The sequence below is a fragment of the Petromyzon marinus genome, chromosome 32 (assembly GCF_048934315.1).
Source record: "Petromyzon marinus isolate PM22_M1 ecotype Great Lakes invasive population chromosome 32, UKy_Petmar_22M1.pri1.0, whole genome shotgun sequence".
NCBI classification, from domain to species: Eukaryota; Metazoa; Chordata; class Hyperoartia; order Petromyzontiformes; family Petromyzontidae; genus Petromyzon; species Petromyzon marinus.
Window position 1 is genome coordinate 14,098,428 of NC_133698.1, and position 13,892 is coordinate 14,112,319.

General features: G+C 50.5%; 1 protein-coding gene across 3 annotated transcripts; it reads left to right on the top strand.

Moving 5' to 3' along the window:
• Positions 1 to 11,488, top strand: LOC116948224 (sodium channel regulatory subunit beta-2-like). 3 transcript variants are annotated; one of them, XM_032964717.2, is made up of 6 exons: positions 1 to 279; positions 2,053 to 2,158; positions 3,507 to 3,673; positions 4,165 to 4,381; positions 6,227 to 6,359; positions 6,611 to 11,488. In XM_032964717.2, the coding sequence occupies exons 2-6, from the start codon at positions 2,077 to 2,079 to the stop codon at positions 6,774 to 6,776; spliced, it is 765 nt and encodes a 254-aa protein (XP_032820608.1). In that variant the 5' UTR covers positions 1 to 279; positions 2,053 to 2,076; the 3' UTR covers positions 6,777 to 11,488. The 3 variants fall into 3 exon arrangements, with proteins under 3 accessions (XP_032820608.1, XP_032820607.1, XP_075927456.1); XM_032964716.2 differs by having other exon boundaries at positions 2 to 388; XM_076071341.1 differs by lacking the exon at positions 1 to 279 and adding an exon at positions 450 to 472.
• The last annotated feature ends 2,404 nt before the right edge of the window (positions 11,489 to 13,892 follow it).

Consider the following 13,892-nt stretch of genomic DNA (forward strand, 5'->3'; position numbering starts at 1 on the left):
TGGATTCTGGAACCCAAGACCCGGAGCATGGATCAAAGATGTCAGGGCTTGAATATGAAACTCGGAGCACGGAGCATTGATTCTGCAACATAAAATCAGGAACCCGGATCGTGGATCCTGGAACACAAAACTCTGAGTACGTAGTTCACAGCATAACGCTCAAAACCCGGATTATAGAGAAGTCTGCAGCGATGGGGTCTGAAGCTAGGAACGCAAAACGAGGAGCCCGGATTTCGGACCGGGCGTGAGCGAGACGCGGGAGCCGCAGCGAGGAGGGAGGTGAGCACTACTGGCGCAGTGGAAGGCACCATCACCACGGTTCTCATCACCATCATCTCCGCGGCTTTGCTCATCGCCGGGAACTGCGCACGCGTCATCAGCTCCCGCGGTACGGATCGACGGTGATGATGGTTGGGGATGTTGATGATGGGGGGTGATGATGGTGACGACATTGGTGATGATGGTGATGATGGTGGGGATTGATGTTATTATTGATTTCCTGCGTGCGACACTTGGGCAGCAGCGCGCGAGTGGGAAGCGCGAGTTGCAGATGATGATGGGTTGATGGTGATGTTGCTATGGTGATGTTGCTATGGTGATGGGTTGATGGTGATGTTGCTATGGTGATGGGTTGACGGTGATGTTGCTATGGTGATGGTATTGTGGTGATGGCACTATGGTGATGTTGTTATGGTGATGGGTTGATGGTGATGTTGCTATGGTGATGGGTTGATGTTGCTATGGTGATGGGTTGATGGTGATGTTGCTATGGTAATGGGTTGATGGTGATGTTGTTATGGTGATGGGATTGTGGTGATGTTGTTATGGTGATGGGTTGATGGTGATGTTGTTATGGTGATGGGTTGATGGTGATGTTGTTATGGTGATGGGTTGATGGTGATGTTGTTATGGTGATGGGTTGATGGTGATGTTGTTATGGTGATGGGATTGTGGTGATTTTGCTATGGTGATGGGATTGTGGTGATGTTGCTATGGTGATGGGATTGTGGTGATGTTGCTATGGTGATGGGATTGTGGTGATGGCACTATGGTGATGTTGTTATGGTGATGGGTTGATGGTGATGTTGTTATGGTGATGGGTTGATGGTGATGGCACTATGGTGATGTGATGGTGGTAGTGATGGCGAGTGTGTTATTGCGATGATGTTTTGGTGGTGTGGAAATTATAAATGATGATGCCAGGTGAATGTTGATGATGATGTGATTGATACCGCGCTAAAAACGATGGTGGTGTTTCGATTTAAAGCTTTTGTGACTGCAGGGATTCATCTTCTTGGTTCTTTCGGTAAAGTCACGTAGAATGGAAATAAAATAATAAAATTAAAACATAATAAAATAAAATTCTCACGACGTTTCGGCCACAACACAAGTAGCCTTCTTCAGGTGAAGGAACAGAACTGTCGGGACGACAGCGCTGTTATATTATGTTTTATTTTCATTATTTTATTCCCATTCTACGTGACTTTACCGAAAGAACCAAGAAGATGGTGATGTTGATGATGAAAGCGATTACCATAAAATACGATACGATGAAATAACTGGTTTGTATAATATGGTGATGATGATGATGGTGATGTTGTTTATGATGTGGTGATTACGAGGTAACTTTGCTGATCACGGAGATGATGCTCATGATCGATAATGATATTTACGAGGAAGCTGCTGATGAAGCTGATGATGGTGATGATGCGAATAACATCAGAGATTATCATAATCGTAATCCGGTGATAATGAAGCTGCTGCTGATAAAACTGCCGGTAATTAAGCTGAACCTGATGCTGCTGGTGGTGATGATGATGATGCTGCTGCTGCTGGTGGTGATGATGATGCTGCTGTTGCTGCTGGTGGTGATGATGATGATGCTGCTGCTGCTGGTGATGATGATGATGCTGCTGCTGCTGGTGGTGATGATGATGCTGCTGTTGCTGCTGGTGGTGATGATGATGATGCTGCTGCTGCTGGTGATGATGATGTTGCTGCTGCTGCTGGTGGTGGTGATGATGATGGAGCTGATGCTGATGATGGCGCTAGGGGACGGCTCGGATTGTCGAGGTCATGGCCGCGAGTCGCCCCCTCCGCCCGGGAGTCTGGGTCAGCCTCCTCCTCGTCCCCACATTCCTCCTCCTCCTCACGAGCGGTACGAGACACGGGGGATAGAGACACGGGAGAGGTCACGGTGGGACTGTGAAACAGAGACACGGTCGGCTGAGGGAGCGGGGAGGAGGGAGTTGAGGGTGGGGGAGGGGTGGCGGGCAACCCGGGGGGTGAAATTTATCCGAGATCAGCTTGACTCGTTATCAACACTGAGCGAACGATAATAAAACCGCACATATAGAATTACACACTCGACTACGCACAAAGATCCCCCGTGTAGCCTTAGCAGACTGTTGGGGCAAGTGCTGTTAGCGAGCACCTGTGGGTTGCCACGGTGGCGAGATGTTAACTCCCTCGCCTGCTATACAGGCGGTCGTGGGTTCGATCCCGATCCTGACGCCTGCTGTTGCTGTATATTTGGAGTTTGCATGTCTCTCTCCCCGTAGTCGTGTGTTTTTTCTTGGTCCTCTGTTTTTTTCCCTCCACATTTAGAAACATGCGTTTAGAGTAATTGGCTGATATAAATTTCCACGTGATAAGCCACTTCGTTGAGCTATCATTTGTGGCCAGGTCACTTCTGAAAAAGAGCTACGTAACTCAGCGGACCTTAACTGGTAAAATAAAAAAAATGTTTTAGTTAGGGGGTGGGTGGCCACCAGCACCACGCCTGGCCGTCTTGATCTCCCTAGTGGCGATGTTTACACACCGCACCAGTTACTCATTTCAGGCTGAGTCGACCTAGTGGAGGCCCAGGACCGGTTCAGATAACCGTCACTGGTGTTGACCATGAGCGATAATCCAACTCGGGTGGCCGGGTTCGTAGCGCCGCGTGATGACCGCTACACTACCGCTCTCCACACACACACACGTGTGTGTGTTAAGAAATTCCAGCCCTAGTAAGTCTTGAACTTGGACTTTACTCCGTCTTCGAGGAACTTTTCCCGACTCTCCACCAATCTCCTTTATTGCTCCTCACGGTCTCCCAATCAGCCCCGTTTTTAATTAGTGTTTTTTTTTGTCCGGGCTTTTTAAAATCACCCTGTTGTTGACCAATCTAATTTGAATAGTTCTCCACCTTACAATCACCTCGACACTTGTGCTGACGGCCACGTAACCCTAATGGCATGTGCACAAACCCATCTCCAAAGTATGATTATTTTTTAAAGAAATTTGACGAAATTCAAATTCTTGGGGGAATTCATAAATGCCCTCTCCCCGCAAGTTCACGACCAGGCCCTTAATATTAAGACGGTGTCTCCGTCTGTGATGCGCGCTCTGAACAGCAGTCACGTGACTCTGTGTCTCCTTGTCTCTCTCCGTGTCTCCTTGTCTCTCTCCGTGTGCTCCCCGTGTGTCTCTTCCGCGGGTGTCCACCTGTCCCCCCCCGACAGGACACCCGGCGCTGTGCATCGAGGTGGTGTCACCGTCTGTGATGCGCAATCTGAACGGCAGTAACGTGACGCTGCCCTGCACCCTGGTCTCGTGCTACACGATGGACTCGAAGCTCATCAACGTGCACTGGTTCTACTCCGAGAACGCGACCTCCAAGCGGATCTCCGTGAGCGTTCGCCACGCATCTACCGTGGAATTACCACGGACTATCCGTGAAACACATTTCACTTGGTTATAACGCAAGGACAACACAACAACGCCTTAATATATATTCGCCACTGTTATTGGTCGTGAGCAGGAATCGAACTAGGTTCTTCCCATGCCCCCGTCTCTCCCCATGCCCCCGCGTCTCCCCATGCCCCCGCGTCTCCCCATGCCCCCGCGTCTCCCCATGCCCCTTCTAACCCCTGCGTCTCCCCATGCCCCCGCGTCTCCCCATGCCCCTTCTAACCCCTGCGTCTCCCCATGCCCCCGCGTCTCCCCATGCCCCCGCGTCTCCCCATGCCCCCGCGTCTCCCCATGCCCCTTCTAACCCCTGCGTCTCCCCATGCCCCCGTGTCTCCCCATACCCCCGTGTCTCCCCATGCCCCCGTGTCTCCCCATGCCCCCGTGTCTCCCCATGCCCTCCACCCCGTGTGCCCCCTCTCCCCCGCACAGCTGTTCTCGATGGTGAAGGGGAGCCCGAGCTACGTGGTGTCAAACCAGTTCCGCGGGCGCCTGGAGTGGAGCGGGGACGTGCGCCGCGGCTCCGCCTCGCTCGAGCTGCTGCGCGCCCGGATCGACGACAGCGGCGTCTACAACTGCAGCGCACGCCACCTCACCGACAAGCGCAAGCTGGGGTTCAGCACCATGAAGCTCATCATCCTCACTGAGAGTGCGTGCCTTGCCACGCGACGGTCGTGTACTGATGCCCCCGCCCCATGTGATGATCTTATTATCCCATGTGATGGTCTTATTAGCCCATGTGATGGTCTTATTATCCCATGTGATAGTTTTATTATCCCATGTGATGATCTTATTATCCCATATGATGATCTTATTATCCCATGTGATGATCTTATTATCCCATATGATGATCTTATTATCCCATGTGATGACCTTATTATCCCATGTGATGATCTTATTATCCCATGTGATGATCTTATTATCCCATGTGATGGTCTTATTATCCCATGTGATGGTCTTATTATCCCATGTGATGGTCTTATTATCCCATGTGATGGTCTTATTATCCCATGTGATGATCTTATTATCCCATGTGATGGTCTTATTATCCCATGTGATGATCTTATTATCCCATGTGATGGTCTTATTATCCCATGTGATGATCTTATTATCCCATGTGATGATCTTATTATCCCATGTGATGATCTTATTATCCCATGTGATGGTCTTATTATCCCATGTGATGATCTTATTATCCCATGTGATGGTCTTATTATCCCATGTGACGATCTTATTATCCCATGTGATGGTCTTATTATCCCATATGATGGTCTTATTATCCCATGTGATGGTCTTATTATCCCATGTGATGGTCTTATTATCCCATGTGATGATCTTATTATCCCATGTGATGATCTTATTATCCCATGTGATGGTCTTATTATCCCATGTGATGATCTTATTATCCCATGTGATGGTCTTATTATCCCATGTGATGATCTTATTATCCCATGTGATGGTCTTATTATCCCATGTGATGATCTTATTATCCCATGTGATGGTCTTATTATCCCATGTGATGGTCTTATTATCCCATGTGATGGTCTTATTATCCCATATGATGATCTTATTATCCCATGTGATGGTCTTATTATCCCATGTGATGGTCTTATTATCCCATGTGATGGTCTTATTATCCCATGTGATGATCTTATTATCCCATGTGATGGTCTTATTATCCCATGTGATGATCTTATTATCCCATGTGATGGTCTTATTATCCCATGTGATGGTCTTATTATCCCATGTGATGGTCTTATTATCCCATGTGATGATCTTATTATCCCATGTGATGATCTTATTATCCCATGTGATGGTCTTATTATCCCATGTGATGATCTTATTATCCCATGTGATGGTCTTATTATCCCATGTGATGGTCTTATTATCCCATGTGATGGTCTTATTATCCCATGTGATGATCTTATTATCCCATGTGATGGTCTTATTATCCCATGTGATGGTCTTATTATCCCATGTGATGATCTTATTATCCCGAGATTATACATTAGGCTTGGTTCAACAGAGCCATGAAACTCTGGACTGGTTTCGATATTAAGAGCCTCGTAAGCAGTCAGGCTCGCTTGAAGGAACGCTAGCGAACTGCCGGATGTGTGTGTCCTGTTGGCGTTCATAGGTCCTCACCGAACACCACTTGCCCCAACAGCCTTGTTAAGGATATACGGAGGATTTTTGTATGTGTATACGTGTGTGCAGGAAGAGCGATGGTGTAATAGTTAGCACACTTTGCTTCGAACCCGGCGACCCAAGTTTAATTCCAACTCACGATCAATGACAGTCGACTCAACCTTAAACGAGTGCTTGGTGCGTTGGGTAAACATCGTCACTGGGGAGACAAAGGCGGCCGGGCGTGTTGCTGGCCACCCACCCCCTTCGTGTGCCGTTCCAGCCTTCGTAGGTGCTCGCTAACAGCACCTTTCCCAAGAGCCTGGATGAAGGCTATCCTGGGGATCGTTGTCTTTGTTGTCCGCAGTCCCACGCGAGGATAAGACGCTGGTGATCCTGGTGGGGGGCTGCGTGGGGGGCGCCGTGGGTCTCGCGCTGCTGGCGTGCATCACCTGCAAGCTCGTGAACATCGCGCGGGCACGCGGCTCACCCGACAACAAGTACGCTCCGCGATGCACCTCCTCATCTTCATAATCATCATCATTAACGTCATCCGTGCCCAAGCCACCGTTGGATGGAGGCCATTTCTCAGGGTTCTGTGATGTACCAGGGCGGCAGCGCCCCGGTAACGCTCGCGTCTCGGAGCAAGAAGGGGCCGAGGTTCGATTATCGACTAAGGCCCCTTCCTGCGTGGAGTCTGTACGATCGCACCCTGTTGCCCCGCCTCTGTCCCCCCCTCGCTCCCCCACAGGAAGGACCCCCTCGTGAATTCATCCCCGCAGCACCAGGCAGGGGACCGTGGCGGAATCGACACTCATGAGCAACAGGGGGAGGGAGAGCGCGGGGAGGAAGCCGGCCTGGCGGGAGCGGGGGAGGCTGCTGCGGGGGGCGGCAGGGGGAAGGTGTCCAGTGCCTGAACCCCTGCGGCCACCTCCCCACCCCCCAACGGCCCCCTCCACCTTTGTGAACCCCACCCTCCCCCCCGTCCTCATCTTTACCCCAGTCCCACACGGCAACCGCGGCCTGTCCCTGAGAGTCGCGATACTACGCTCGGGGAAGGATTAGCGCAGGGGGCGAAGATCCTACCGGCCCACGGGCCCAAACACGGCCCGCGACTTCATTTCATACGGCCCACGGCGGCCACAATGAGGCCTTTCACTTCGAAACAGATGTCCATCTGCCACTGCAAGGATGTTAGCCGTGCTGATCGGGGCCCAGAGTGGAGAATATTTTCGATCGGGCAACAAAGCTGTTTCTGATTTTTGCTCCGCACTCAGTCACCGGTTGTCTCGCGAGTATTTCTGCGCCTGCACAGTTGCGTGTACTTCCTAGCAGCGTCACAGCACAGTGTCAGCCACTGTGCGATTCACCGCCACAGGGGAAGGCATTGGAAAGTCGCAATCGTTTGAGGGCCACCGTTGTCACGGGCAGCAAGTTTGCCGTGCCCCACTGCGGCAACTTGGTCGGGCTGTGGCGTAGTGTCAATGTCTTGCCCATGGCAGCAGAGTTTGTTGTCAGAGTGCGATTGGCAGGCCGAGCGTGCTCACGTCGCCTCTGGCTGCGATCTGATGTGCGGTTGCTCATCCCAGCTGCTGCCGATCGGAGCGGGCGGCATCGATTAGATTCGCAGATTTTGGCGGCTTAGATGTTCCGCCGGGTCTGTCCGGATTGGCGACCCGAGAAATATGTACACGCCCGGCACACCGCATCCAGTATACCTCTCGATAAGGGCTGTGGATTCTGGTCACGCGATGTCTACGCCGATCTAACCAACGACCTGGGATAAGAAATGCTCGGTGCTGTTACACAGGGCTCCAGGAGAGGCACAAACCCAAGGTTGAACTCGCAGTGCAACCCGTGGATTCGGGTGGATTCGGAGGGGGGCAACCCAAGCCCGCATCCATGCCTGAGGCATTGTGCCTAGATCTGATATTTGACTGAGTCCAGACTGGAGTTGCGAGAGGGTTGGTTGCGAGGGGGTGCAGGAGGGTGGGAGTCGTTGCTGAAGGGAGGCAGGGTGCAGGCAGTGTGCAGAGAAGGTATACCCATTGCATGATGTGAGGTTTGCTAGTAGCGGCGTGAGGCGTGTGGTGTAATCGCGACTGTAGTCTACACGCCGCTGACGATGCTGTTGATGATGATGATAGTGAATAATCAGCTATGAATTTGAAATAATTCTGAAGCCCAACAAATATGAGGAAACATGCCCAAAAAAATGTTTTCTCATGTATGTTCCAGGATACGTGATTTATGCATGTACGTTCCCAGACACGTCCCGGTAAATATGCCAACGTCAGCCCAACGTTGCATGTTTACGGATGATCCCAGATACATGTGCCCTCACGTATGTTTACAGATACATGTTTCCAGATACATGTCAACAAAATACGTTTCCTCGTGTCCGTCGCCAGATACAAGTCTCCCGCCAAAATATTCATCTTGAATGTTTCCAGATTCAAGTTTCCCGCCAAAATGTTTCCTCGTGTTCGCCGGATGTTTCCGTGTCGCTAGAAACGAGGCGACCCATCTCTTGACAATGTAGTTCCTTGATAATTCATTTCCCTGACAACTGTTGAGGGAAATCTTTTTTGTGGAACCAGACTTGTGTGTGTTTCCCTCGTGCACACATCGGGTGTAACGCCGTCACTCCATTTAATTAGTGCTGGGGGGGGGGGGGGGGGTTAATTGGTGACCGGACAGATGAGGGATTATCTGGATCCATATCATTTGAGGGAAGACTTTTTGAGGCCATTGGCTCGTGGTGGGGCCCACGTTGGCACTCGTGGTTGGAACCATTGGGACCAACCGCTGGCCCAACTTTGGTCAGAACGGTTCCACGTTCACTGGAAGTCGGGCCGTCGTAACAATTCGTGGGGAGGTGTAACACATCTGGATTGAAGATGCCCCCACCACAAACTTCATGATGGGAGGGGGGCAATCCATATGACGAGCCCCCCTACCAGATTGGCGATGCAGCCTGCTCATGGCAACTTCAGAATCATTCCCACACGCGTGTGCTCCTTCGGCCACTGTCGCTGTTTCCGCGTTGTGCTGCGTCGCTCCGCTCATTTTACCCAGAGCCGGTTTTAATGTTTCACGGTTTTAACGTTTCACTCTTTAACTCGGAGCCGTGTTTTAAGGTTTTATCTGCACCGCTGGTTTCTATGTTTTTAATCGGAGCGAATTCCACGGTCGTACGGCCTTTGCACGGACGTGTGCGCGTGTCTCTCTCACACACACCGATCAATCTCACCAGCGAACACAGTAACCAAGCAGACACCAACACGCCTTCATCACATATATCACGTCCCTCCACATAACCAACATACATAAGTATTTATTTTGATACCACATCAGCCGCACCACGCGGCCCTTCCTTGTGGCAGCGCATAATTCCAACAGATGTCACCACTCTGGACCCGTTTCGAATATCGTTGCCTCGTCAGCAGCCGTGGCTTGCTCGAACTACTGCTGGCGAACCATCACTTGTTGATAGGCAAGGGGCTCCCAGTTCGATGTTGGGCTTCGACTCGCTCGCGCGTGCCGCTTGTTCCACGACGTCCGTGTCGCCGTACATGTCTACGTACATGTCTACGTACATGTATACGTACATGTCGCCGTACGTGTCGCCGTACATGTCTACGTACGTGTCGCCTTACGTGTCGCCGTACATGTCGCCGTACATGTCTACGTACATGTCGCCGTACATGTCGCCGTACATGTTTACGTACATGTATACGTACGTGTCGCCGTACGTGTCTACGTACGTGTCGCCGTACGTGTCGCCGTACATGTCGCCGTACGTGTCTACGTACATGTATACGTACGTGTCGCCGTACGTGTCTACGTACGTGTCGCCGTACGTGTCGCCGTACATGTCTACGTACACGTCTACGTCCATGTCGCCGTACATGTCGCCGTACGTGTCTACGTACATGTCTACGTACGTGTCGCCGTACGTGTCTACGTACATGTCTACGTACATGTCTACGTACGTGTCGCCGTACGTGTCGCCGCGCGCTTTATGGGTGCGGGAAGAGGCTACACGGTGTCCTCGCGGTCCGGATGTTTCAATGGATCGATCCCCCTACCGCTCACGAACACAACACGGCTAGCGGACAACAGCAGGAGGATGCCTCCTTCCCGGGGACCGTCTCCACGTTCACGACTGGAGGACATTCGTCTTTTTATTTACATTTCATTCATCTGTGGCGCTCTTCTGGAATAGATCTGCCATGCAAGTGGTAACTGTTCCACATCGAACGATTTTCTGATGGATACAAATGACGTTTTCGTGTCATGCTGAGTTAGCCCAAGCAGAGTGACGACGTTGGACAAGGAGACGAACAGACAGCTGCTGGACACGACTGAGACATGTTTTTACTGAATCTCGTGACAATTCAGTGCCACTGAGCGCGTGACCTCGGGGGCATTGGAGGAGGAGGAGGGGGGAATCCTTCCCCTCCACCGTCTGAGACGTGGTTTTTAATTTCGGTGATATTTACCAGAGAAAATGCGTGGAATGGTTTAAGTTAATTCACGTGTGTCCATATTTAAAACGCTAGATGTTTAAAAGACCGAATATTCCCACAACCTCAATAGAGAGTACTTAATGATTGACACTTATTTGAGCAACAACACAAAACAGACTTGGAACCCGGCGTTAATGTTGTGTGTCCCGCACCTCTGATTCGCACGGGTGGCTACGTACGGTGCGAAAGAAGTTCATCCTACATATATACCGTACGTGTCGGTATGTGTCAGTATGTGGGGAGCGGTAGTGTAGCAGTTAGCGCACTGCAATACGAACCCAACAACCCGAGTTCGATTCCCGCTTATGGCCACCACCGGTCACGAGTATCTGAACCGATCCCAGGCCTCCCCTAGGCCGACTCAGACTCAAATGAGTACCCGGTGTTATGTGTAAACATCGCCACGGGGGAGACAAAGGCGGTCGGGCGTGGTGCTGGCCACCCATCCCCTCGTGTGCAGTGTCGGCCTTCATAGCTGCTCGCTAACAGCACTTGCCCCCTACCGTCTGTTAAGGCTATACGGGTTTTTTTGTCTTTGTGTCGGGTTGTCTGTGTGTGTGTCAGTGTAGGTGCCCGCTAACTGCACTTTCCCCAAAAGTCTGTTGAGGCTATACGGGGGATCTCTGTCTTTGTGTAAGCGTCGGTGCGTTTGTCTCGTGTCAGTGATAACACCAGGGCACATCAAACAGAGGCTCTGTGTCTTGCCAAAACCCACCACCACTATGATTATCATCACCATCATCGCAATGAATGTCATAATATCGATCAGCAAATACCACCATTACATTTATCAACATGCTTATATTGATGGATATATTGATCAGCATGACTGCAATCACCATCATCTTTCACAGCAATATTATCATCACCACCATCGTCATCATAACATGAACATGATCAACATCATCACATCAATATGTAATGAGAATGATGGTCATAAGCGCCACGATCATTATCATCACAATGCTTGCCATCATCGTCACCACCATCATCCTCATCACCACCACCATCGCTTACTCTTCACCGTTTATTGAACGCTTTGTAGTTGTGTGAGCTTGGAGCGATCATAACGCGACAAATAAACCCAATTAAAACCACACGCTACATCGCCTTGCATCGTATCCACTCGCGTGTCAAGTCATCTTGCTTCAACGTGAGTGTCACGAGTGGCTTCGTCTGGTGGAGCGAGTGGCTCGCAATTGGAAGGTTATGAATTCAAATCCTTCTCAAATTAAAATCCTTCTCAAATTCAAATCCTGTTTGACGCAGCCCTCATCATTCCTCCCTCCGGGGACAGTAACATTCGTATCACTTTGTGGGTGTCCCATCGATACAATTGGCCCCCACCATACGGATGTAGATTTCCACCACTGGTCTGCTTCACTTTGCAGGACATTTACTTGACTGCTGCATGCACACGATAATCTCAGACTTGTGATGCACTGCCGCGTCAAAAGGAGGAACCACAGCTCGTGCAAAATACCTCTCCCCCCACCCCCACTCCGTCAAGCTCCACTGTCCTCTACATATGAAGGTGTTATTGGGCAATAAAAGTGTGAGGAATCTAGGTGCGTGCGTGCGAGGCGCTGTCGTGGGGATGTCCCGGCCACCAGCGGGCGTCATTCTCTGAGAGACGCTAAGGCTGTCAAGTTCCTCGGGTCGAACTTGTCTCTGCATGAACTCAGTGCCGGACTAAACTAAGTGCGGGACCTGTAGCATATGATGTTAGAAAGGGGCCCTACATTGAACAAAAAAAACCCCATCAATATTAAAACACAAATTTTGACCGTGCATAGTAAAGTTTATGTTTTCATTTGCTATACAGCCAGATAATACGACAAATCGCGAACCTTAAACACCCAGTCGTTCATAAAATTTGAAGGTGGTATAGTACTGTAGTAATAGAACAAGTGCAGAATCACTGAACCGGAATTGGTAACTTGAAATAATTTAGCGCGGGGACCTTGAAAATGCGGGGCCCGTAGCTACTTATGGAGATACTTTTGCTGCTCGGATAATCCGACACCGCATGAACTGTGTTTCTTTTGCACGCACTGTACTGTAATATATTAATGACCGGCGCGGTAAAGTACGGTCAGATCATACCTAGCGGTGGATTTATAGACAGGGAGGTACATGCACACGTGTTGCAATTGAAACAACCGCCACCCTGCACGCCCCCTGCATGTGGCAGTGGGACATTCCAAAACGCCGGACGCTGGAGGAAGATGGGGCGAGTCCACACACCCGTGGCGGGGTGGGTCGAGAGGGGGCTCCACTTGTTCAGGCTGAAGCAGTGGTGACCGCACCCAAATTCCACCCCCCCCCCATCACGTGATAATGGGAGATTCTAAAACATTTCACGTTGAAGGTAGTTGGAGGGGGGGGACTCAAATTCACTCAATTTTTGTCCAGGGGGAAGTTGTTCCACTTGGTCTCGATGGAGCAGCGATGACAGCACCGACATTGCAATTCCCTCCCCATCGTATTAAATTGGTAGATTCAAAATCGCTTCACACTGAGGGAAGATGGGTCAGTCGATTGCCCTAAATGGGGGTGGGGGTTTGTTCCATTTTATCTGAGCGGGGTAGTGGTGAGCGCACCCACATGCCACAACACCCCCATAATGTAAAACATATACATTCCAAAACAGTGCCAGCTGTGGGGGAATGGAGGAGTCCATTCACACCGTAGGAGGGATTCCACTTCGGCCGGAATGACCGAATCCACATTCCAATCGCGTGTATGGGCAAATGTCTCAGACATGAGCACAGCAACAAGGCCATTACTGCAGTCGCATACACAGCACACATGTACAGTACACGACCACAGAGCAAACATGTGCACAGCAGTACACAGGACAGTCGCGCAGGTTACAGACTATACGCAGATGCACTCACATTTGCAATAGCACGCACCGCACTCGTACACGAAGCACAACACAGATACACAGCACGTGCAGTACACACGCAGTGCTTACACTCCCTGCAAGTAAACATGCCAACGTTGGGCCAACCAAATGCCAACGTTGACTCAACGTTGGCATTTGATTGACCAAACTCTAAAGTTTCAACAACTCCACCGAGACTCGAGGAGCTGCAGCTGTCATGCGGGAGACAAAGGGGTCACGTCTCATCGGCTGAGAGGGATGGGGTATTAATTAGATCATTAGTGGAGCGCCTAATTAGTGGAGCGCCTAACCAATTAGTGGAGCGGGTGGCGTGATTGGTGACAGATTCCGCGGCGTTGATTCCGAGTTGATGTGGGATCATGAATCACCATCACCCAGTAAACATGCCGACGTTGAGCCAACGTCGGCATGTTTACTGGGTGATGGCCATCATTGTTGAGCACCATACACTCAGCATCATCAAACGTTGATCATCGCCATATAATGACCATTAACAGATGTGATTCACGTGGTGGACTATGGCCCGAAACGTCGCCTCGGTATTTTTGCTTTCTAAGGCCACAGTGTTATTACTGACGAGGGTGTCGAGG

Bases quoted from the DNA above. Each gene is read 5' to 3' on its own strand.
- LOC116948224 (XM_076071341.1), top strand. The intron at 3,674-4,164 runs GTGAGCGTTCGC...TCCCCCGCACAG, and splicing joins CGACCTCCAAGCGGATCTCC to CTGTTCTCGATGGTGAAGGG. The intron at 6,360-6,610 runs GTACGCTCCGCG...GCTCCCCCACAG, and splicing joins CGCGGCTCACCCGACAACAA to GAAGGACCCCCTCGTGAATT.